Source organism: Cavia porcellus, unplaced genomic scaffold (assembly GCF_034190915.1).
Source record: "Cavia porcellus strain 051 isolate PalLab524CR breed Dunkin Hartley unplaced genomic scaffold, mCavPor4.1 scaffold_7, whole genome shotgun sequence".
Taxonomy (NCBI): domain Eukaryota; kingdom Metazoa; phylum Chordata; class Mammalia; order Rodentia; family Caviidae; genus Cavia; species Cavia porcellus.
Window position 1 is genome coordinate 54,361,263 of NW_026947490.1, and position 24,336 is coordinate 54,385,598.

Sequence of the window (24,336 nt, forward strand, 5' to 3'; positions counted from 1 at the left end):
ACACCTTCCCAAGCCTCTAGAATATCTCCAATCCTTCATGGCCTGCAGAAGTAGACTCTGCAACCCTGCTGTTAAAAGCACCATACCCAAAGCTATTGATTATATTTGAATAAGTTATATGGAGACCACAGTGTGGTACCCAAAGGGTACCATATTGACACTAAAGACTAAGTCTCTCAATAGATAGTATTTTATTATGAAAACCACTCTATAAAATTGGTAGAGATGTGCAAACATCAACATGGGAACACAAAAAGTATGAAAATCAAGGCAACAGAACATTTTTGAAGGATCACAGTCATTCTCTAGCTTCAGACTCCTCCCAAAAGAAATTATAAAACGCCTTTAAAAAAGAGTTTAAAGAATGATTCTAAGGAAACTCAGTGAGGTACAAGAAGATGCAGTCAATTTAATGAACATAGGAAAACAATTCACAATAGAAGTGGAAAATTCAGCAAAGAGATGGACATCATGGAAATGAACCAAGCAAAAATCTTAGAGCTGAAGAACTCAGTGAGTCAAAAAAAAAATATATATGTGAGATGCTTGGCAACAAACTACATCAAAAAGAAGAAAAAAATTATGAACTTGAAGACAGGTCTTGTGAAATAATTCAGTTAGACCAATCGACTAACCAACCAATCAAGAAGACTGAAGTAAACCTTATGGGACACTTTAAAACAAACAAATATTTGAGATACGAGTATTCTAAAAGAGAATGGCAAGGCAGAGAAAACTTATTTGTGAAATAGTGGTTGAAAACTTACCAGACTTGGGGGAAGATATGGAAACCCAGGTCTAGAAGGTTCAAAGGACTTCGGATAGATTTGATGAGAAAAGATCTTCTCTGAGGCAAATAGTAGCCAAACTGTCCAAAGTCCAACACAGCAGATTTCTCAACAGAAACTTTATAGGTCTTAGAGATAGAATGACATGTTCAAAGATCTGATGGGAAAATCTGACAACCAAGACTATGCCCAGAAATGCTACACTCTAACATAGAGGAGAAATGGTGAGTTTTCAAGATAAGAAAAAAAAAATGAAGAAAGAATTCATCACCACCAGATTGGCCTTAAAAAAAAAAGATCCCTTTAAGGAAATCCTACATCTAGAAGTTAGAGAAGGAAAACTACCAACATGAAGACACATGAATGCATGAAACCCAGTAGAAAAGTATGAAACACAGTAGAAGAGCACTAATGAGAGGGACTAGAACAGAATAAAACCTTATCAAGAAAGAAATATCATCAAACCAGAGAAATAAGCAAGAAGAGAGCAAGAACAGAACAGTGTACATAAAACACTGAACAAAATTAACAAAGTTACAGAGTAAATCTTCATATACCAATAATAACCTTGAATGTAAATGGAATGAATTATCCAATGAAAAGATACAGAGCTATATGAATGTAAAATTTCAAAAGACGATAATACACTGCCTCCAAAAACTCAGGTCAGGCCATCGGGTATGCTTCCTACGGGTAACCAGTTAGGGCTGGGAGGCAGCAGCTAGCCCTGCCCCCACATGCCTAAAACAAACTGGAGTAGTTATATATCATCACGTTTTGCAACTCCATATTGCTTTCATTGTTCTGTTTAGTTTGGTTGTATTCTGTTTTGTTTTGTTTGATTTTATTATATTTGATGGCATGGGCAGCTATTTCAAAAATAACAAAATATATTATGGTAGCCATTATTGATTGCCCATTATCTTTTTTTGAAGTCTTACATTGCTTTGTTTTGTTTTGATTGGTTTTATTCTGTTGTGTTTTGTTTGATCTTATTATGTCTGATGATATGGGTAGTTATTTTGAAAATAAGCGGCATTGTGGTAGCCATTATTGATTTCCTTTTATTTAGTTTTGAAGTCCTATATCACATTCATTGTTCTGTTTTGATTGATTCTATTCTGTTTTATTCCACTTGGTTTTATTCTCTTCAAAATTTAAAAAAACTCACTTCACCAGTAAGAACACACACAAAATGAAAATGATAGACTGAAACAGGATACTCCATGGAAAAGGAAGCCTAAAACAAACTGGAGTAGTTATATTTGTATCACATGCAGTAGACTTTAAGTCTGTAAAAAACAAACAAAGAGAGTATCAATTTTAAAAGGGGTCATAAAAAGTATAAACATATATGCACCTAGTACCAGAGCACTCAGTTTAATAAAGCAAACATCATTAGATCTAAAGGTAGAGATAGGATGCAATACAACTGTAGTGAAGATTTCAACACTCCACTTTCATTAATAGATCATTCAGAAAGAAAAACCAACAACAACAAAAACACACACTGGAGATGAACTATATTATAGACCAAATGGATCTAGTGAACATTTATAGAATATCTCATCCAGCAGCTACAGCATATACATTACTCTCATCAGAAATGAAACATTTCATTAGGACAGACAATGTTAGGCCACAAAAAAAGCCTAACAATTTTTTAAAAACCTAAATCATATTGCTTTCCCTCTGACCACAATAAAATAAAACTAGAAGTCAAGAGAATCTTCAGGGATTTTTCAAATACATGGAAATTAAGTAATACATTTTGAGTAAACAATAGATCAGCAAAGAAATCAAAAGAGAAGATTAAAAAAATCATGAAACAAATGAAAATGACCATACAATATATTGAAACCTCTAGGATACAGAAAAAAACAGTATTATGGCAGTGACCACACCAGGAAGAAGAAAGATGGCAAGCTCTTAAATTAAAAAAAAAAAAAAAACTAATGATAGAAGTCAAGGAATTAGAAAAGAACAAAGAAAACTCAAAATTAGTAAATGAAAATAACAAAGATAAAAGGAAAACTAAGTGAAAGAGACAAAAAAACCCCACAAAACATCATCAAGAAAAGGAAGAGTTTGTTTGTCAAAAAGATAAGCACAATCAAGAAATCTTTATCTAAACTAATGTTAAAAAAAAGCCAGAGACAATCAAACTAAATAAAACCAGAGATGAAAAAGGAAACAGTGCAACTTAAATCCCAGAAATACAAAGAATAGTTAAGGATTATTATGAACAACTATATGCCAGTAAATCAGAAAGCCTAGAAGAAATGGATAATTGCTGGGCCAATATAACCTACCAAGAATGAGCAGGCCTGTAATGAGTAGCAGGATTGAACTGGTGATAGAAAGTCTCCCAAAAAAGAAAAGCCTAAGACCAGATAGCTTCATTCTTAATTCTCCCAAACTTTTGAAGAACACATATCAATTCTCCTTAAAATATTTTTAAAATTTAAGAAGGAAAGGACCCTTTCAAACTCATCCTGCTAGATAAGCATTACCCTACACCAAGCTCAAATAAGCACACAACAACAAAAAGAAAAATACAAATCAATATTATTGGTAAACAGAGATGCAAAAGTTCTCAACAAAACACTAGAGAATTAAATCCAATAGCTCATCAGAGAGACCATTCACCGTAAACAAGAATGACTTACTCCAGGGATTCAGGATGATTTGACACATACACAAATCAATAAATGCAATGCATTGTATCAACAGAATGAAGGAAAAATCATGTGATATCCTCAATAGATGCAGGAAAAAGAAAACGGTAAAATTCAACAAACTTTCATGATAAAACTGAGTAAATTGCATATAAAAGAATATATTTCAACACATCAAAAGCTATATAAGACAAACTCATAACCATCATCATAATAAACAGGAAAAGTTGTGAGCATTTCCTCAGAGATCTAAAACAAAACGTGCACTCTCAACACTCACTCAACATAGTACTGGAGGAGGATTTAGGCAAGAGAAATAAATAAAAGCCAAACAAACAGGAAGGAAAGGTAGTATTGTGGCTTGTAGTTAGATGTTTCCTCAAAATCTCATGCAGTCATAGGTGGGGCTTTCTCGGGGGAGCACGAACTGAAGTGTGTGATTGATTCACGGTGCAAGCTAGGATGAAGGGTCCTAGCATTACAAGTGGGTGATTACTAACTCAGTCCACTGATTGGTTTGGCACCACCCAAATTCTGGTAGCCTGGACACAGTATAAGGGACAGAAAAAGGCTTTGTCTTGTCCCTTGACTGCTTGCTAGCTTGCTTTGCTATCTTTTGCTCACCATAAACTGTTTACCTTCTGCAATCCCTGTCTGCCATGTCACCCTGCTGTGGAGCCATCTGATTCTAGCTGAAACCTCTACAGACTGTGAGCTAAATAAACCTTTCATCACTTTCATCACTTTACTTTGGGTGTTGGGCATTTTGTCTTAGCAACAAAAAACTGAGACAGGGAGGGAGTAAAAATATCCCTGTTTTGTGAATTACATGATTCCATATATAGAAAAATCTAACATCTCCACCAGAAGACATAGAACTAGTAAAAGAATTCATTAAGATTGCAAAATACTAAATCAACATATAAACATAAGCAAGATTTTTATATACAAACACAAAAAATGAACTTGCTGAAAAGGAAATCAAGATGACAATCTTGTTCATAATAGCTGCAAATCTAACCAAAACAAAAAAATAGGAATAAATTTAACCAATTTAGCCACTACAATGAAATTTACAAAACACTGATAAAAGAGATTGAAAAGAATACATAAAAATAGAAAGACCTCCCATGTTCTTACATTGAAAGAATTAATGTTACTAAAATGTTCATATCACCTTAAGTAATTTAGAGATTCATGGCAATTTCCACTAAAATATCAATAGCATTCTTCACAGAAATTGGGAAAACAACTTCTTAAAACTCATATGGAAACATAAAATGCTGAAGAGTCAAAAGAATCATAAACAAATAGAATAAGGATAGAAACATCACAATAGCAGATCTTGAGACTTACTACAGTGCTATAGTACTAACCAAGGCAGCATGGTACAAGAATAAAATCAAACACAGAGACCAGTGGAAAAGAATAGAGATCCTAGAAATAAACCCACATAAGTAAACTCACAGCAAACTAAATCACAACAAAGATATGAAAAAGATACACTGGAGAAATTATAGACTCACTAATAAATGATGTTGGTAAAACAAAATTATTTAGGCAGAAGAGTTAAACTTGATTATTTTCTCTCATATAAAAAAATCAGCTTGAAATGGATAAAGACCAAAACATAAATTATGGAACTAAAAGGAAAGTATTACTAAAGAAAATATAGAGGAAACACTTTAAGACATCGGTATATGCAATGATTTTTTATGAGATACCAAAAAGCATGAGAAACAAAACCAAAATAGATAAATGAGATTAGACCAAACAAAAAGCTTCTACACAGCAAAGTAAACAGTACAGTGAAGAGACAACCTACAGAATGGAGTAAAATATTGGCAAATGACTCATCTGACAAGAGCCTAATAGTCAGAATACATAAAGAACACAAAACCCTTAACAGCAAAAATCAAATGATCCAAATAAAATTAGGTAAATGATTTAAATCGACATTTCTCAAAAGAAGAAATACAAATGGCCAACAGGCATATGAAAAAAATGCTCAATGTGATTAGGGGTCAAGAAAATGTAAATCAAAGCTATAACATTGTATCTTTCCGAGTCGGAATGGCTATTATCAAAAAATCAAAAGATATAGCAAGTCCTGGTGAGGATGCAGAGAAAAAGGAATTCTTCATACATTGCTGATGGGAATGTTAATTACTATAGCCATTATGAAAACCAATATGGAGGCTCTTTAAAAAATGAAAACTAGCTCTATCACATGATTTAACTATCCCATTTCTGGGTTTATATCCAAAGGAAAGGAAATCAGCATATCAAAGAGATATCTCCACTCCTATGTTTGTTGGAGAACTAGTCATAACAGCCAAACTATGAAATCAACTGAGGCATCCACCAATGGGTCAGCGGATGAAGAAAATGTGGCATACATATGCAATGGGACGCTATTCAGCCAAGAAAAAAAAAAAAGGAAAAAAAGAAAGAAATTCTGTTATTTGTGGCAAAAAGGAAGGAAGTAGAGGATTTAAGTTAAATAACACCAGCCTGTTAATCTCTACCTACTCCTTCCAGGAGTCCTAATTTTAATTACCTTCACCAACTATGAAATTTCTAAAGATCTTCACAGTTCTAACATCCTAGGATAATATCCCACAAGGCTTACCTTTATTTATCTACCTTAATTCCCTGGTCATGTTTATTTGAAAGTGCATCCTGTGATTCCAAGGAGTGCTCAGTGCTAGAATGGGAAAGATGAACCCAGGTGCTGTTGGAAAACTCTCAGGAACCAAGCAGATTGCTAAGTGCACGGAGGAAGCAGGTCTGGCCACACACATCCCGAGTAGAAGCAATCACATGCCATTCCAGCTAGAGTCACTGGCAAGGGCACTTCTTTTTCCATGGTCTTGCTGACACGCAGTAAATGTTCCCTCCAGGCTGACATGGCCATGTGCTACTAAAGAACTGTTCTGCTAATCATTTCAATTCTATTCCGATCTATCTTAGCTCAAGCTGACTTTATTCAGTTCTCCTGGGCTCAGCCTCCCTCATCTCCACTCTACTCAGTACACCCACCCTCCCATTCATCTTCTCAACAACTATTTTTAAGGACATGCAGTGATCAAAAAATATGGTGAGCATTTAAATTTAATATTTTTTATTAGAGTAAAAGATATATTGCTATTAATTCCCCTCAAGACACTCCCTTACTTTGAAAATGTTTATCCTCACTCTTCCTGCCACTTTTAGGAAACAGTTCTGGAAGTCCTCTTTTCTGAGTATCTTTGTGAGGCAGGATTAAAAATAAGTGAGTGTGGCTGCCAAGTGCCATCCAAAGAGAAAGGCAGGCTGGTGAAAACATGATGGTATGTCCTCACCCTCACCCACTTTCTTCACTGGGTCTGGCATCCCGCAACTTTGACTTTACCCCAAAATCAAAATGACCATGCCAGGTCGACATTTTGAATGGATTCAGGACACAAAAGCAGCTATAACAGTACAACTAAAAACATCCACAAAAGAGGACTTCCAGAACTACTTCAGAAAGTGCAAGAACGATGGAATAAATTTTTTCACAATAAGGAGGACTATTATTAGGGAGATTAATGGCAATGTGTCTTTTACTGTAATGATTTTTAAAATGCACACAATGTATTTTGATCTTGCCTCATACTTTTCTATGTCAAAGTCTTGTATAGGGCCTGAGACTCCAGGTGGGGTTGATTCTACCCCTGGTCTCACCTCCCTGCTCCAACCATGGTATCAGTGTACTGTGGTGAAGAGAAGACTGAACTTAGAGCAGGATTGCCTGAAGTTTAATACAATATAGCCCTGCTATTGACTTGCTTTTGTGGGCATCTGCCTTAGACTCCCTGAGCCACAGTTTCTTAATTTGCAAAGCAAGAGTAATAATATGTGCTTTGTAGAAGATGTGTTAGAAATAAATTCCAAAAGGAACTGAAAAATGATATTCATGAAATCTCCTCATTTTAACCTCTTTGATACTAAAGATGACAAAAAGTAAGCCCCAGAGCTTACCCCACCATCTGGAAAGCCGCTCACTAGGAAGCAGTTCGCTAGTGAACTACAGTGGGCTCCTAGTGCTTGTCTCTGCCCTGGTTCTGCACACGCCTTAGTGGTCCCTTGGATGCCTCCCCTGAGTTCCTCTTGAGAAACAGCCTTGGCAGGTACTCAAGCTACTGTTGCATCCCTGGGCTCAGCCTGACCCTTTCTTATGATCCGAATCAGGACCTATGCATATGAGCATAGCTCTGCATTTCACATGGTGATATACCTGCACCTTCCAAGCAGAAGACACGGGAAAAGGACATGGTGGCTGCGACTCAGCCACTACTCAGCAAATCTCCTGGAAAGGCATAGTGAGGGACATCCTGAGCTGGGTGTGGTGTTGCATACCTGTAATGTCTGCACTCAGGAGACTGAGACAGGAGGGTCCCCGTGAGTTCAAGGCTAGCTTGAGCTACATAGTAAGCTTCTGTCTCAAAAAAGAAAAGGAAAAAAGTATTGATAGCAAAGAAAAAAATGAGCAGTGTGGTATCTAAGAAACTGAAGCCATCTCAAGCATGCATATTTCCCTCCACAACCTAGACTATATCATTTAATATCAACTCCCACACCTCTAAAGAGGTACTAAAACCAGATGTCATCTGAGACATAAGGCACCCACCGCTTCCGGGTTCCCTAAACTGAGGAATGCTTTCCCTCTACTGCTCATTGCTTCCCATCTGCGACTAAAATGAGACCCAGATTTCTGCTCTAAACCAAGGAGACTGTCTTCCCTCGGATGCTGCCCCGGTCAGCTCACATCTCTCTTTTCCCTTAGGTACTCAATGGTCTCTGACGCGGAAACTGAGAGCATCTTCATGGAGCCCATTCACCTCTCCTCCTCTGTTGCTGCCAAACAGATCATCAATGAAGGTAATGCAGCCAGGTCAGCAGGTAGGACAGGGACTCCCCAGGGGTCACCAGAAGACTCTTGCAGGGAGTCCCTGAAGGGTAAATGTCTTCTCCAGTGCTGCCTGTCACTTTAAGAAAAGCAGATCTGTAAAAGCAGTCCTGCCAACTGCATCTCAAAATCTGTGATGGCAAAGAGCTGGGCATCACCATGCACAGCGTGAACAGTTCCCTAGATGACTGCATGGAGGAAGCTCTATCTGCTCCCAGGACCTTCCTATCAGCTGCTTAACTCTGAGGGTGGTGAGGGGGATGGTTTATGGTAAAGAGACAAAGCCAGAAGCACAAGAAATGGCTAAGAACACTCAGAGAGCGCCGTTCAAGGAGATGTTTAGCTTTAGATCTGCACCCACTGTGCGTAAACACGGTCTTGGATCTACAGTATGCTTGGGAAGGAGGTAATTAAAGAGGGTGTTGGAAGCCCTGCTAATATTTGTACTGGAAGTTTTGGAGCAGATAACCTGTTATATTCACTCAACCTGATTGGAAGGGTTCATTTTTTCCTGGTAAATATAATCTCTCACGGTTCCACTCCTCCCCTTTCTCCTCCCACTTCTCTGGGGACAGAATAAGGCAACTACAGCTGGTGAAATGAGGCCCAGGTGGTCCTTAGGCTGAATCTGGCACCCACCAGTGGTGGCTGCTGGCCCTTCCCTGGCCTTTATAACCCCAGTACTCCCTCCATTCCCTGATTCTGGGGGAGCCCTGGAGGAGATTAGGGTCTCCTGCACTGCTGTTGCTAGCTGCTCTGCGTTGGGTGGGGGTCTTCTCAAAGTTCTTTTCTGCTTCTTGTTTTTCTGTTTCTTTTTCTACTCTACCTGAGGTCTCTGTTGTGTTGCTCCAAGCCAGCCAGGGTTCTTACCCCAGGCAGCTCTCCCTCGGTCAGCTCTTTCTGAATTGCTCCCAGCATTACCCTAGCACCTGAGTCCAAGGAATTTATCTAACCTTCCACCCTGCATCATCACTGTGCTGTGCCTCACTCCGAGGGACAGTCTCCAGAGTCCAGATCTTGATAAATGAAAGCTTGCCTTCAGGAGTTGAGGAACCATGTTTTCCTTTGAGAGTTTCACTTTTGAGTCTACAGAATGCCATAGATATTCAAGGTCTAGTTGAAACCCAAGATGAACAATGCCTTTTTAAATGCTAGGTCTTGTCTATTGTCTCCTTTTCTGGGGCATTAAACCTAAATTTCATTAGCTTTCAACATTGAAAGGCTGCAAGGGGAAGGAAAAACAATACGTTACAGCAAAAGGAAAACGTATCTGGCGATATTTTTAAAACGTTGCTAGCTCTCAAGTGGTCAGAAGGGTAATGCTGCCTGTTAAGGGACCCTCAGTCCTCGTGAAAATCTGCACATGTCCCCTGTCTGGGGGAAAGCTGTGAATTTTACTTTCTTCTGAAGAAACCTCAGGTAATGGCCACAAACAGGAGGACTGATGCAGGAAGGAAATGTGAACAAGAAGTCTAGGGAAACCAAGAGTTGCCAGTGGGGATGAAGGGCTGGCGCATTTGTTTTTAATGGGAAAAGGGAAGAAATCAAACAAGCACCCTGCTGTATGAGTAGCTGAGGACTACAATATCATACCTTCTAATGAGGCATGGGTGAGTTCTATTTTCTGCATATTGGAAAGGAAAGATATCTATGTAGGTTAGGGAAGGAGAAGGGCTTTGCATTTGGGAATACAAGGCCCCAGGGGAGCCAGGGGAGAAAAGTGGGTGATGGAGAAAATAGGAAACCTTCATCTATTTTTAAACAAAATAGAGCTCAGGGATTGCAGAGGTCTTCTTTCTGCTTTTGAAATGGAGCTCAGAGAATGTTTAGAGCTGACACCTGAGCAGGACTGACAGTGGGGGTCAGTTGCTTTACAGGAGGGACAGGAAAAAAGAGGAGTTTTAGGAATGGGACCCTGAGCCCTGGACCACAGAGTTAACCTGCCAGATGATTCCCTGAGGAGATGGACCAACGCCGTCTTCCAAATGTAGCCATGCTGGTCCTGTAGCTTCCTGCCCAGAGATTGCTGGCTAGAGGCTACAGTCAACACAGAAGGCATACTTTTCTTTTTTTTCTTTAACTTTATTCAATATTCGGTTACTGAGAGTGAAGGTTTTGCTTTCTCCTCCTCTGACACTTCTTAGTAAAAGGAAACATCTCTTTTCCCTCAAAATTGGTAAATTGTGAGCAAGTATTCTATTAGGAGGAGATAAAGACCCCCCAATATGAATGCATTAGAATTTGAGTTCATTTGGAATCTGCACTTTTCTGACCAGCTGTCAGAAAGGCCCTGGGTCCTGGTTTGAGGCTGACATGGCAGATTTTTGCACTCGTCTGACAGCTGGGAGACTAAGAATCACAAGTGCTCAGCTCTGGTGTGGGGAAGCAGACAATAAATGAAGTATAGTAAGTTTTTTAGTACAAACTAATATTGCATAAATGGCTACTGAACATTTTACTTTTCACAGTTACTTACATTCCATATGTAAGCAACTCAATAGTGTAAATTGCTATGAAAGAACATAATTTATTCATTTGGTAAATACTTCTGAACATCTACATTGTACTAGGCAATGTAGGAGTCACAAGCATTGTCTTAGTTACTCTTCCTGTTGCTGAAACAAAATACCCAACCCCCAAAGTTAAAGGAGGAAAGTTTATTTAACTCTCAGTGTATAGAGGTTACAGTGTGGCAGACAGGGATTGCAGAGGAGAAACAGTTCATGGTGGGCAAAAGGTAGCAAAGCAAGCAAGCAAGGGACAAAACAAGCCTCATTCTGTCTCTCATATTTGTGCACAGCCTACCAGGGTTAGGGTGGTGCCAAACCAATCAATGGACTGATTTAGTAATCACCCACCCTTAATCCTAGCACCCTTCATCCTAGCATTTCACCATGAATCAGTCATACACTCTAGATCCAGCCATCTCTGAAAACACTCTACCTATGACTACATGAGGCTTTGGGGGGACATCTAGACATAAGCCATAGCAAGCATGAATCTGACACACTTCTAATACGCAAAGACATGGCTCTAAAAATGTATTAGTGAATTTAGACAAAAGAGTGAGTCAGTGAAACTGGGCTAGAGTTCCTTTCCTTCACATGCACCTGCAGGTGATACTGCCACCAAGTGTCCAGAGCAATGTTGTTCATCCCTCGGGTCCCCATTAAGTCCTTTCTGGCAGATCCTGCGGGCATTCTGTCCATATTCAGGACCCAAGTACTGAGCAAGTTTTCCCAACAGCCAGGGAAAGCCACAATGTTCCCAACTCACTGCTGTAAATGCCACCTCTTTTCTCTAGAGCTCAAGCCTCGAGGACTCCCCACAGACACAGAGTGTCCGGGCATGCTGGAGTCTGCTGAGCAGCTGCTGGTGGAAGACCTGTACAATCGTGTGAAGGAAAAGATGGATGACACCAGTTTATACAATACCCCTTGTGTACTGGACCTGCAGCGAGCTCTGGTCCAGGATCGCCAGGAGGCCCCCCGGAATGAGGTGGATGAGGTCTGGCCCAACATCTTCATAGCTGAGAAGTGAGTCTAGTTTCACCTCTCTCCTACACCTCTGTTTGGTACCTGAGGGACACTATACTCCCTCAGTGTTCATCAAAGATTGCCATAACTCCATCATCCATCAGATGAAGGCTGTATGATCACTTATCCTGCCCTGGCCTTGGAGAAACACTCTCCATGCCTCTGCACACAGAGATGCCCTGCAAAACTGAGCATTCAACCTCTCCCTCCCATCATCAGGACGCTCTGTTGTAACCTTAGTCTTTACCTGACATACTCTGGTCACCTCTCCATCTCCACCATCCTTGCAGCGGTACACTGGTGGCTATTGACAACACTGACACACATTTATATTTACCAATATATGATAATGTGCGCAATATACTAGGAGGAAAAATTAGACTACAAAAGAACACTGCATGTATACAGTTCACACTAATCAAGTAATATCTATGGTGTGCATGCATGTTTTTCCATAAGAAATTAGAAAGAAATGTGGTACAATGTTTATAGTAAGTATTTCTCTCTGGGAGGTGCTCTTATAAGTGGTTTCTATTTTCCTTCACATTTTCTTTGGAATGGTACAGGTTTTATAATCAGAAAACAATTATATTTTAGAAGTTTATCAGTACAAAAATAAGTCATTCACAGTCTATTCCTTCAGGGTCTTGCCCATGCATAATTGGTATCAGTAGGTTAATTTGTGAAACTAATTTTTGTTGATCTATTGACTATTTAATGAAAGGTAATTACCTCTCAGTATAATTACCCATTTATCCCGAAGCGGAAGAGGGAATTTGGGAAAATAGCTTTGGACATTGTATTTTATGCTCTATAGCAGGGTAATCAGTTGCCTAGAACCTGATTCTCAGAGTGGGTGCCAACTCCCATGGGATGTTTAACTATGTCTGTATCTCTAGAAGCATCACTCTGTGGTCACCAGGGATGCCAGCCATCCCCAGATAATCCCAGCTAAAGTTTTCTCTGCTCCTTCTTGGGTAACCCTGTCTTCAGGGCCTCTTCAAATTGAGCTCCATTTATACAGCTGCAGCAAAAAGAGGTCTGAACAGAAATCCAAAACACTGTCTTGTCTTTTTTCTCTTCACAGTCTTGAGTAGCTACGAAACCTCTTAAATTCATTTTTGTAGTCTTCAAATAGAAATAAAAACAATGCACTTTTTACCTCTTAAGTTTACTATAAGGATAAAATAAAATAATGATGTGATACAATTTTGAAAAATATAGCATGCAATATCCATGTGGTAATATGCCTAATTTTATTATTTTTGTCTATCATTTTTGTGTTTTGATGAATGTACATTCCCAAGGCATGGTGTTTTATGAGAGCTCTCTGCACCACCCCAGGATTTCCTTGCATACCAGTTTTGTTCTCCTTTGTATTCCACCTTTCACCAGCAATCTCTTCTCTCTGGCTTGTGTTAGTCAAGTCATGGCCCTTTTTATAAAATCACAGTGAGCCCAATCTCCATGGCTAGAGAAGGCAGCCCCCACCCATGATGCCCTCCTGACCCAGGAAGCAGGCCCCTCATCACGCTGGTAATTCACCTTTCTGGGTCTGATTCTGGCCAACATGTCCTTGCCTCTTCCCTCAGGAGCGTGGCTGTGAACAAGGGGAGGTTGAAGAGGCTCGGGATCACCCACATCCTGAATGCTGCACATGGCACTGGTGTGTACACTGGCCCCGAATTCTACACTGGCCTGGAGATCCAGTACCTGGGAGTGGAGGTGGATGACTTTCCGGAGGTGGACATCTCTCAACATTTCCGGAAGGCTGCCGAGTTCCTTGATGAAGCACTGCTGACCTACAGAGGTGAGGGGTTCCTACTGCCTCCAGGCTATTGAATTCCATGGGGGTGGGGAGCAGTGCCAGGGCTGTTATGAAAACCTCCTGGCTGTCTGGAGGAAATCTGCCTTGAGATGATGGTGTTCTCTAGGAAGAGGAGAAAGGATGACGATTCAACTAGTATGCGATATTTGAAGGCTTGATGTGTGTCAGGTACTGTGGCGATGGAGTAATCTCACCACAGTGAGGGGAGAGATAGTGGAAGGTGCTGGTCAGAGGTTAAGTAGGTAGATGTACTTACTGGCTGGCTCCCTGGAGAGCTGGCCCGGAAGGCCTTTCTGAGGCTGAGACATTTAAGCCAATACAAGTAGCTGACCAGGGGAGAAGTGGAAGGAGAGAATTGCTGGCTACAGGAATGCTAGTGTGGAGACTCCAAGGTGGAGGAAGCTTGGAGCTCGGGAAGCCAAAGGCAGCAGCAAGTGCAGAGTGGCAGAGGCCACCAGGCAGGAAGCCAGGGCGCAGGAGAGGAGGAGGTGGCAAGTCAAGGTGGTTTGAGAAGTCACTGTCTCCACCTTGGAAGATGAGCAGTGTTGGGAAGCAGAGATAGACAGGGGCAACTGCTGTGATCAAAAGAGAGGCATGTAAGACCAGAGTCCATAGAGCTCAATTCTTCCCGCCTCTTGGATGGAGGCTGGTACCCCTGCAATGGGCAGGATTTGCCGTCCAGAAACTAGGGTAGAGTCCAGGGTTTCTTGCCCTTAGTTTATACCATCTAATCCTGAGGTACTTTTCTTATCCCGAGGAACTTCAGTCTCCTTATACATAGAACATCTAATCCTAAAGTTCTTGTGAGAAATATAAAATTTAAATGCATATAAATAAGATCATTTGGCACAACACCTAAGATATGACAAATTTTTAAAAAGATATAGCCATTTTTTTGGCTTAGCCATCACTATAAATTTTTTTTTTCTGTTCTGGAAATTGAACCTGGGGGAGCTCCATCACTGAGCTACATCCCCAGTTCTTTTTATTTGGAAATGGAGTCTTGCTAAGCTGCCCAAGTGAGATTAAACTTTAGATCCTCCTGCTTCAGCCTCCCAATGTGCTGGGATTACAGCCATGCACCACAATCTCTAACACATGATAAAGGCTTAAAAATCACAGTTATAATAATAATATAACAATGATTCCTATAAAGGACATTGCCAATGGCCAGGCAGGGTGACTTCTAATGGAACCCACACGCATGCACACACACAGAATGTATATATATATTTGTATACATTTTATAGAAGCATGTATGTCTTTACATATGTGCATGGGAGTGGTTTCTTCCCTTTTTGGTGCTTCAGGCACCTGTGTCTTGGAATGTCTTGTCTTCTTGTGGGACTGCGTGTGTCTGGGGCAGCAAGAGATTACTCCTTTTCTTCAGCTCTAGACACCAGCTCCCCTCCCTGTGGGACGGAAGCCAGAGTAACAGCATAAATAAGCAGCACGGACTTAGCCTGCAGCATCCCTGAGCCAGTGGGGCCACTCCAGGCTGAGATGCGTGACTGGGAGTCACTGGGGCTCCAGGGAGAGACTCGTGCCTTGGCTTCCCCTGCAGGCTGCCCAGCTTGGTGCCCGAGAAGAGCACCACCTTCTCCCTCCCGCTTCTCTCTACAGTGGTCTCTGTGGTGCTGTTGGTGTGGGGAGGGCATGTCTGCAGCATTTTCCCGAGCCCTCGACTTCTGTGGGTATCTTTGGGCGTGGGACCTGGGTAGAAGTCGGCAAAGGAACATCTGAAGCTTGCAGTACAAGCTGAGACCCTTCGGGGCCCCCTGATGGGGCCACAATGTAACAATTAAGATTCTCTTGGTTGCTAACAAGTAGTAGCCCATGTGGCACTCCTCCACAAACAGCAAGGACACTGAATATAAAGACACAGGATGGCCACCATCCAGGGTCAGAGGAGGTCTTGCAAAGAGTAGATGGGGACTTGAACTTGTTCCCAGAGTAGGTTCTTCACTCAGTCTTGCAGAAAAAGAATTTCAGGATGAATCTGTGTGAGGCACAGGAGGACTTATCAGACAGTCAGAAAGTAAGAGAAAAGGAAATAAAAGAAGCACAACTCTGATGAGGAAGAAAGGCTGAGGCAGGAGGATCTCAAGTTCTAGCCCGGCCTAGGAATTTAGCAACTTAATGGATCCTGTCTCAATTTAAAAATAGAATAAAAGGGTAGGGTTGGGGTGTAGCTTATATGCAAGCCCTGGGTTCAGTCCCCAATAGGGGCTGGCAGGGCAGGAGACCAGATTGTCAGTTCGCAAAGCAATCAGCCTTTATGGGTTAACTGAAGTGGCCTGGGCCCTCAGTTCTGGTTTTACAAGGTGGCTCTGGAGACATCCTTACTGCTCAAGGGGGAGACTGGGTCTCCATAATATGATCAGCTCTACCTGAAGTAGTCTCAGTCTTGGGGAGGCTTGCCTGGAATCCCAGGTAGCTGTGTAAGTGGAGGGCAGTGGCTGGAGACTTCTAGATGGCCGTTGGTTGGTGAGTGTCCCTAGAAATCTCTCCTCTTGATGTTCTCAGTCTTGAAGCACAGTGAAAAAGGTTATGCAAATTTAAGACTAATCAATTTTGTTTTTCCAGTTCTTAGACAGATGTCCCTAAATAACCTATATTTGAGCTGGGAGGGGAGAACAGAGAGGAATAAGACAGGGGAATCATAGCTCTGTGTGCAGAGCTGAGCAGGGATCTGATCCAGGAAATCAAATGAAAGCCAAGCTTTATTCTGCTTTAAGTGAGCTACTGGGCATCTACAGAATTAAAAATCATCATGTTTTGTTTTGTTAACTTTTTAGTTAGCAAAAGACAGCTTTTGGTCTCTGCCTCTGAAGAAAACACAAATTATGCTTTTAACCAGTGATGGATTAAGGACCCTATGGTCTCTGTGCCGGAAAGAATCCAAGAACATAGTCTGGACAATCTTGAGATTCTTGGTCACTTCTCCTTTCTCTACTTCAGAAAGCAAACAAAGGCCTGATATTAGCTGGCTAATTACTTGCCTCTCTCCTGTTTCCAAATTCCCTGGAGAAATTCAGCAGGCCCTGGTTCTTGTGTCCCCTGAGTTCTGTGAACAGTGACAAGTTGGGGGTCTGCACAAATATCTCCTGTCTCCCTGCAGGTGTGAGTTTGGAGGAAAGGGGAAGTCGGGATTTAGGGAGATACAGCAAAAATGCCTGCCACCGAGAGGCACACCGAGCATGCGAGAGTGTGACCCAGTCTCCTGACAGCTGGTGCTCTCTCCACTCACTGCTCTCTGTGGAGTTTTAAAACTGGGCCCACATCTAGCTGGAGTTTCCCATCCCCAGACAGCCCTGCTATTGACCAAAATGGTAACTCTGTAAGTTAGCCAAAGACCACCTTCTTCAGACTAGTGAACTGCTGGAACACTTTCATCCTAAGCAGTAAATATGTTTCAGTATGCAAGGCACCCGGGAGTTGTGCAGAGCAGATTCTGTACACCTTTAGCACAGGCCCTGTGCCCAGCAGAGAGAAGAGAAAATCTGGTGCTTCACTGGGTGAAGAGAGTAGAGGCCCTGGGATCTCCCAGGTCCCGCACATCCAGCCTCTTCATTGTTCCTCAGGCTGCTGTCCTGAGGACATAAAGGGACACAGCATGGGAACACATCTCACCCCACTCTGAGTCGGCAGAATGGATGTAAGTAGGATTTGACATCCTTATTAGAAAGACTGATTGATCCTGTCCTGAAAAGTCCCAAAATGAGCCATCCTGTCAAAGGAAGAGAGCACAACCCTGGCACTAAGAGCAATAGGTTGTGGTCTGATTGGATGGTTACGGGGAGGTCCTTGATGAGGGGCAGCAGCCACCGAGCGCTGAGACATAGGTGGAAGGGGATGAGACAGGGGAATCACAGGCAATTACTTTTATCACTCTGATTCTGCTTTTCCATAATCAAACCCACAGTTATTTTCCATGCTCAAACCACATAGTTAAAACCTTACATATTGAATACAGTGTGTTACCCCCGTACATAAGAAAAAAGTAAGTTTAATGTTTCTAGTCCAGTATGGCTTTTAATTTCTGCGCAATGCCAACTTGATATGATAAACTGGGGATACTTTTTCCAAAGCTGGCAGCATAGCTAAAGTTTCAAAAACTCCCCCCCCAAATATATATATTTGAAATAGTGTGTTATGTATCAATAGCAGCACCAGCTTTTCCAGCTTTTGCAATCAACTGAACAAAATGACAGAGATGCCCAACATGCTCCATTTACCTCCCTCTGGTGGATGCTAGCTCTTGGCATTAATGGGTTCCAGCATCACAGGGCCCTAGGTCCCTCTCAAGCCTCAGTCTGCAACCTCTTCTCCCTTAACAGGTGCAAAGATACAATATAGAAAGGTTACCTACCATCTTATATTAGTAGATAAGACTCTTTGACAATTTAGCAAGCATCCCTAAAGACTGTCAGGAAACAGATTGATGACAGCCAGGAAGAAGATCTTCAGGGGTCTCAGTCTGCATTTTAAGCAGCCATCAGAAGGCAAGTCTGCACTCACAAAGGGTGCAAAGCAAAAGAGATCAGCGGACAGTCAGTCTGCTGCATGGTAGAATCAGGACCTGCAAAAACTTCTGTAAGCTATAAGCACAGTTTGCTTCCAACAAAAATGTTAATGGGAATTGGCACAGTTATCTTTTTGTGTACAAGTTATTATATGAGAGACATTAGAAGCAAGTTTGTAATAAAGTTTAAAAACTTTTAGTTAAAATAAAAGGTGATTTGAGCTGGGCAAAGTGGCATACACGTGTCACAACCTCAGGAGGCTGAGGCAAGAGGATCACTTGAGTTTAGGAGTTTAGAGCTAGCCTGGGCTACCCAGCAAGATACCCTCTCAAAAATAAAATATACTGAACAGAACAAAATATAATTTGATTTCATTATGTGATATATTTGCCTACATTGCAAGCTTAGGGAGTCCTATGACTTGGATATGGTTTTAGTGTCCCCCAAGACTCCTTGTGTTGAAATATAGTCCTGATTGTGAAGGGTTAGGAGAGCAGAAACAGTCCAGTTATGGGGCTCAGGGGCACAGCCTTTGAGAGATGATTATCTTGAGATAAGGTTGTTAGGGTGGAGCATTCCTTATACCTTTGGCAGCGGGGGATTAAATCCAGGACATTTTCACTGAGCTACATCCCTAACTTTTCCTTTCCTGCCTCTGTCTCTGTATCTGCCTCTGTCTCTGTCTCTCTCTCTCTCTCTTTCTAAGATAGGGTCTAATTAAATCGCTATGTAAGCCAGGCTGGACTTGTGGTCCTCCTGCCTCAGCCTCCTGGAGTTCAGGAACTACAGGAGTGAACCACTATGTCTGACCCTGGTAGATTTTTAAGAAATAGAAAAGTGACAACAGCAGGCGATGCATGTGCATTCTGTCTCTTGTTCCACGATGCTATACGCTGTCTTGAGACTCTGCCAGTGGGAGTGAAGGCCACCATCAGATGATGCACCTCCAGAAGCAAAGTAAATTTATTTTCCTCATAAAGTAGCCTACCTCATGTATTTCATTATAGTAACAAAGAGCTAACCAATACAGATGGCACAAGGAAATGTCACAGGTGCAGGGCCCACCCTACTTTACATGAGCCAGTTAAAACCTGAAATATCTTCCTCCATCCTAAACACAAAATCCCAAAAAAGTAACAAACAAATAAATTCAACCTTTCACTCACAGAGAAAAATACTTAGAATTGTAAGGGAACATGAAAAGATGATGAGTAATAATCGAAAGACTCAGAATAGCCAGCAAAAGAAAAAAAACCTGAGGGAAGAAAATAATAGAAACTTTCTTGAGGATTTTTTGTGTAAAAAGTCTTGATTATATCGAATGTTGGTGTAGGAGACCTTGATATTTCTGGGAGATGGAAGCTATATTTTGCCCTGATATATGAGAGAATTGTCCATACTTATAGGGCACCAGTGCAAGGTGGGGGCAGTGAATCCACGTGTCGGTGAGCTGCTGAGCTCTCTCTCACTAAAGCATCAAGCACAGGCTGTGGGATGGTGACCCAGCATGGAGGGTCTTATAAAGAGGAAGCTCACATTTAGACTGCCTGGTGGTGTGTTTCTCCACGGGGGATCCATTCATCTTTACCTCCTCTTCTTCCTTTTCTGCCCTGCCCCATTCTTTTATTCCTGCCTTTGACGAAAGAGTTTGTGGAGAGAAAGTAGAAACACTGTAGTGTTTCAAAAACAGGGACACAGAAGACCATTGTGACATCTGTGATACAGGGACAATGGTCCTCATCCTTTGGGCACTGGAGCATGGGCAAACTGTGCAGAATACGCTCAGCAGATTGAGACAGCATTTTAGCAGAACACCGCGGGAATCCTCTGCTGGCATATCATGTACTTTTGGTTTTCTTTTCAGGGAAAGTCCTGGTCAGTAGTGAAATGGGCATCAGTCGATCAGCAGTGCTGGTGGCTGCCTACCTGATGATCTTCCACAACATGGCCATCCTGGAGGCCCTGATGACCATGCGCAAGAAGCGGGCCATCTACCCCAATGACGGCTTCCTGAAGCAGCTGCGGGAACTCAATGAGAAGCTGATGGAGGAGAGGGAAGAGGACTACGGCAGAGAGGAGGGAGAGGAGGGCATCGAGGAGGGCGAAGATATGGGGAGCACATTTGGGGCCAGAGTGCACGACTTGACAGTAGAGGAGGAGGATGACACCACCAGCCACTTGAGCCATCTGAGCGGCTCCTCCTTGGGGAAGGCCAGCCAGGCCTCCCGGCCTCTCACCCTCATTGACGAAGAGGAGGAGGAAAAGCTGTATGCAGAGTGGAGGAAGCGGCAGGGCCTGCCCGAAAGCAGGGCTCCCCAGAGCGGAGAGGGCAGGGGCTCTGTAGCCTCTGGCCGGGATGGGGATGAGCATGAAGATGAAGATGAGGATGAGGATGAGGATGTGAGGAAGATCATCCAGGAGTGGCAGAGCCGAAATGAGCGGTACCAAGCTGAAGGGCATCGGCAGTGGGGTCTGGAGGAGCAGGAGGAAGAGGAGGAGAGTGACACAGGCTCCTCCATAGGGCGGAGACGCAGACGCACCCTGAGTGAGAGCAGCATCTCTGAGAGCGTGAGCAGCCAGGACATCCAGGTGCTGAAGCAGCAGCTGGAGATGAGCAGCCGGAGCAGAGGTGGCAGGCACCGCGCAGACTCGGTGTCCACTGAGAGCACCTGGGACGTGTGGAATGAGAGGCTGCTGGAGATCGAGAAGGAGGCTGCTCGCAGGTACCACTCCCAGAGCAGGAGGGAGGAGGGAGCCGCTAGCTCAGAGGCCGGGAGCAGGCTGCGGGAGGACGATGAGGACAGCGTGACCTCGGAGGCCAGCTCCTTCCATAACTTCTGCAGCAGGAACAAGGAGAAGCTCACTGCCCTGGAAAGGTGGAAGATCAAGAGGATTCAGTTTGGATTTCACAAGAAAGACTCTGAGGTGGGGGATGGCAGCAGTGAGCCTGGGGCCGAGGAGGAAGAGGGGGAGAAGAAGAGCCTCTCAGATGTCAACCTGACAGCCTACCAGGCCTGGAAGCTGAAGCATCAGAAGAAGGTGGGCAGTGAGAACAGGGAGGAGGTGGTGGAGATGAGCAAGACAGAGGACACAGCCTCGGCCAAGAAGAGGCAGCGCAGGCTGGAGCTCCTGGAGCGGTGCAGGCAGACGCTGGAGGAAAGCCAGTCCATGGGTAGCTGGGAGGCAGGCAGCTCAGTGGCCAGTGGGAGCATCCCCCTGTCGGCACTATGGTCTGCAGCCTCTTCGGTCAGTGCCGACGGGGACAATGCATCAGTGCTCAGCACTCAGAGCCACCACTCCCACATGTCCCAGGCTGCAAGCAGCATAGGACCACGCTCAGCCTGCACACCCATTCCCCCCCTGCCTAACCTGCCTGTGGGGCCCAGCGACGCCATTGCCATCGCCAGCATCCAGAACTGGATTGCCAGTGTAGTCACTGAGACCCTCGCCCAGAAGCAGAATGAAATGCTATTGCTGTCTCGCCCACCATCTGTGGCAAGCTCGAGGGCTGTACCAGCAGCCAGCTGCCCGGGGGATGACCAGGTGTCCATGCTCAGTGGACAGAGCAGCTCTTCCCTGGGGAGCTGCCCGCTGCTGCCCAGCCAGGCCAGAGCCAGTTGTGATGCACAGTCCCTGCTGTCTTCCAGCTCCGCGCTGAGCTCAAGGGCCCAAGGCACGGGGAGCAGCATTAGGGGGACCAGCAAGCCCATCTACAGCCTCTTTGCTGACAATGTGGACCTAAAGGAGCTCGGCCGGAAGGAGAGAGAGATGCAAATGGAGCTGAGGGAGAAGATGTCAGAGTACAAAATGGAGAAACTGGCTTCGGACAATAAGCGCAGCTCCCTTTTCAAGAAGAAGAAGATCAAAGAAGATGAGGATGATGGTGTGGGCAATGGGGATGAGGACACAGACAGTGCCATCGGCAGCTTCCAGTATTCCTCCCGCAGTAATTCCCAAAAGCCTGAAACAGACACCTCCTCCTCCCTGGCTGTCTCTGGTCACTATGGAAATGGCAGCAGAGCTGGCAAAGACAGGGATAGCAGCATTAGTAAGTGGCTGAGTGGCCTAGGGACAGAGGAAAGATCTCCTCCTCAAAGTGACTGGTCAGGAAGCTCCAGAGGAAAGTACACCAGATCATCTTTGCTCCGGGAAACCGAGTCTAAATCTTCTAGTTACAAGTTCTCTAAATCCCGGTCACAGGAACAGGATACCTCCTCCTACTATGAGGCAGATGGCAGCTCGGTAAGAAGCACCTCGCGGTTCTCTTCTTCCTCCACCAGGGAGGGCAGAGAAATACATAAGTTCTCCAGGTCCACATTCAGTGAGACCGCAAGCTCTCGAGAGGGGAGCCCAGAACCCTACTTCTTCCGCCGGACCCCCGAACCTTCCCAAGGGGAAGAGTCCCCGGAACCCCAGCGTCCCAGTTGGGGCAGGTCCAGCAACTGGGAAGACGTGGAAGAGTCATCCAAATCAGACTTCTCTGAATTTGGAGCCAAGAGGAAATTCACCCAGAGCTTCATGAGATCTGAAGAGGAGGGAGAGAAAGAGAGAAAGGAAAACAGAGAAGAGGGGAGGTTTGCATCTGGGCGGCGGTCCCAGTATCGGAGGAGCAACGACAGGGAGGAAGAGGAAGAGATGGATGATGAGGCCATCATCGCTGCCTGGAGACGACGGCAGGAAGAAACTAGGACTAAGCTGCAGAGGAGGAGGGAGGACTGAGCTGGGCCAGGCTGACCGGAGAGACTGAGCACGGGAGGAAGCTGCACAGCTTAACACCGGGCTCAGAGGGCACATTGCTACTACCCATCAGGGGATGACGATGCAGAGAGGATGTTCCAAAGGGCAGACCTGAAAGTGCCCAAGAGAAGGGGACCGGAGGTACAGTCAGGAAGAGGAAGAGAGAAGAGCAGTCAGTGTGAGGTCCAAACGCTGGACCACCTGACCCTGTTTTTGTTGCCCCAAATCCTCTCGATTTTGGTGCTTCTCTTAGGTATTTGGTAGTATCCATGCTAAGCTGCAGTGGTGAGCTTGACAAGAAAGACACTGTAGTGTGCCGGAGACTTTAGCTTACATCCAGGAGGCCATGAATACAGGATATAGTTCTGTTTGCAGAGGTTTTATAACAAGGCCTAGAAAACTCAGCTTGCAGCAAATCTGACCTCTCTTAGCAATGCTTAGCTCTGATTATTTCTTTTTAATGTTTTACATGTTTATTAAATTGGTATGTTGTCAATATTTCCTCATTCTGGTCATGTTTAGTTCATTGGATATGAGGGAATATGTGCTTTAAAGGAAACAAAAGGATTTTTATGAGCCAGCTTCAGATTGTTCTTATAAGAGCTGGGCCTCCAGACAGTACCACCATTGCCTCACGATGAAAAATGGAGATGGATGTCTGACAATATCTAGAAACTGTGCTCGCATTCCATCTTAACTGCATGGGCTACTTGACCCTTCCTTGCACTGTGGATGGGATAGGTTGTTGAGAATTCTTTGCCTCACGTTCTCAAGGCATCCCTGTCCCTTGAGTAAGGTTGGGCTGCGGCAGCAAGCAGACATATACTGAGCACCTTTCAACAACATCAGTGAGCCAGGTTCTGGGATTCTCTTCCAGCCACAACACCTTGCAGGATTTGAAGACAAGCATGTGCCCTAAAATGTTTTGATTAATTGATCAAAAAAAAAAAAAAGCCAAGACACAGCTGGCAGCAAAATGATTATAGACAGGGAAAAAGATAAATCCCTTAATAGGACAGATAGTAAATGATAATCATGTGGTCACTTTTCCTAAAAACTGAGTTTTGGTGGGTGCAGTGTCCCATGCTTCTAAATCCTGGCACTCTAGGAGGCGGAGGCAGGGAAGATAGTAAGTTCAAACCCAGACTGGGCAACTTAGTAACTTAGCAAGACTCTGCCTCAAAGTAAAAAAGTAAAAAAGGGTCAGGGATGTAGCAAAGGCTCTAGGTTCAGTCTCAAGTACTACTAAAAACACAATTAAATAAGTACTGAGTTTTATGGCGTATGGAGATTAGGCAAGCTTTGTGTGG

At 43.6% G+C, this 24,336-nt stretch overlaps 1 protein-coding gene across 1 annotated transcript in view; it reads left to right on the forward strand.

Moving 5' to 3' along the window:
• Styxl2 (serine/threonine/tyrosine interacting like 2) overlaps window positions 1-23,524 on the forward strand; it is a 35,060-nt gene extending 11,536 nt beyond the window's left edge. The window contains exons 3-6 of the mRNA XM_063253601.1: window positions 8,277-8,371; window positions 11,704-11,935; window positions 13,528-13,745; window positions 20,154-23,524. Coding sequence (XP_063109671.1) covers window positions 8,277-8,371; window positions 11,704-11,935; window positions 13,528-13,745; window positions 20,154-23,008 — 3,400 coding nt within the window. The 3' untranslated portion in view covers window positions 23,009-23,524. The remainder of the gene's footprint in view (window positions 1-8,276; window positions 8,372-11,703; window positions 11,936-13,527; window positions 13,746-20,153) is intronic.
• The last annotated feature ends 812 nt before the right edge of the window (window positions 23,525-24,336 follow it).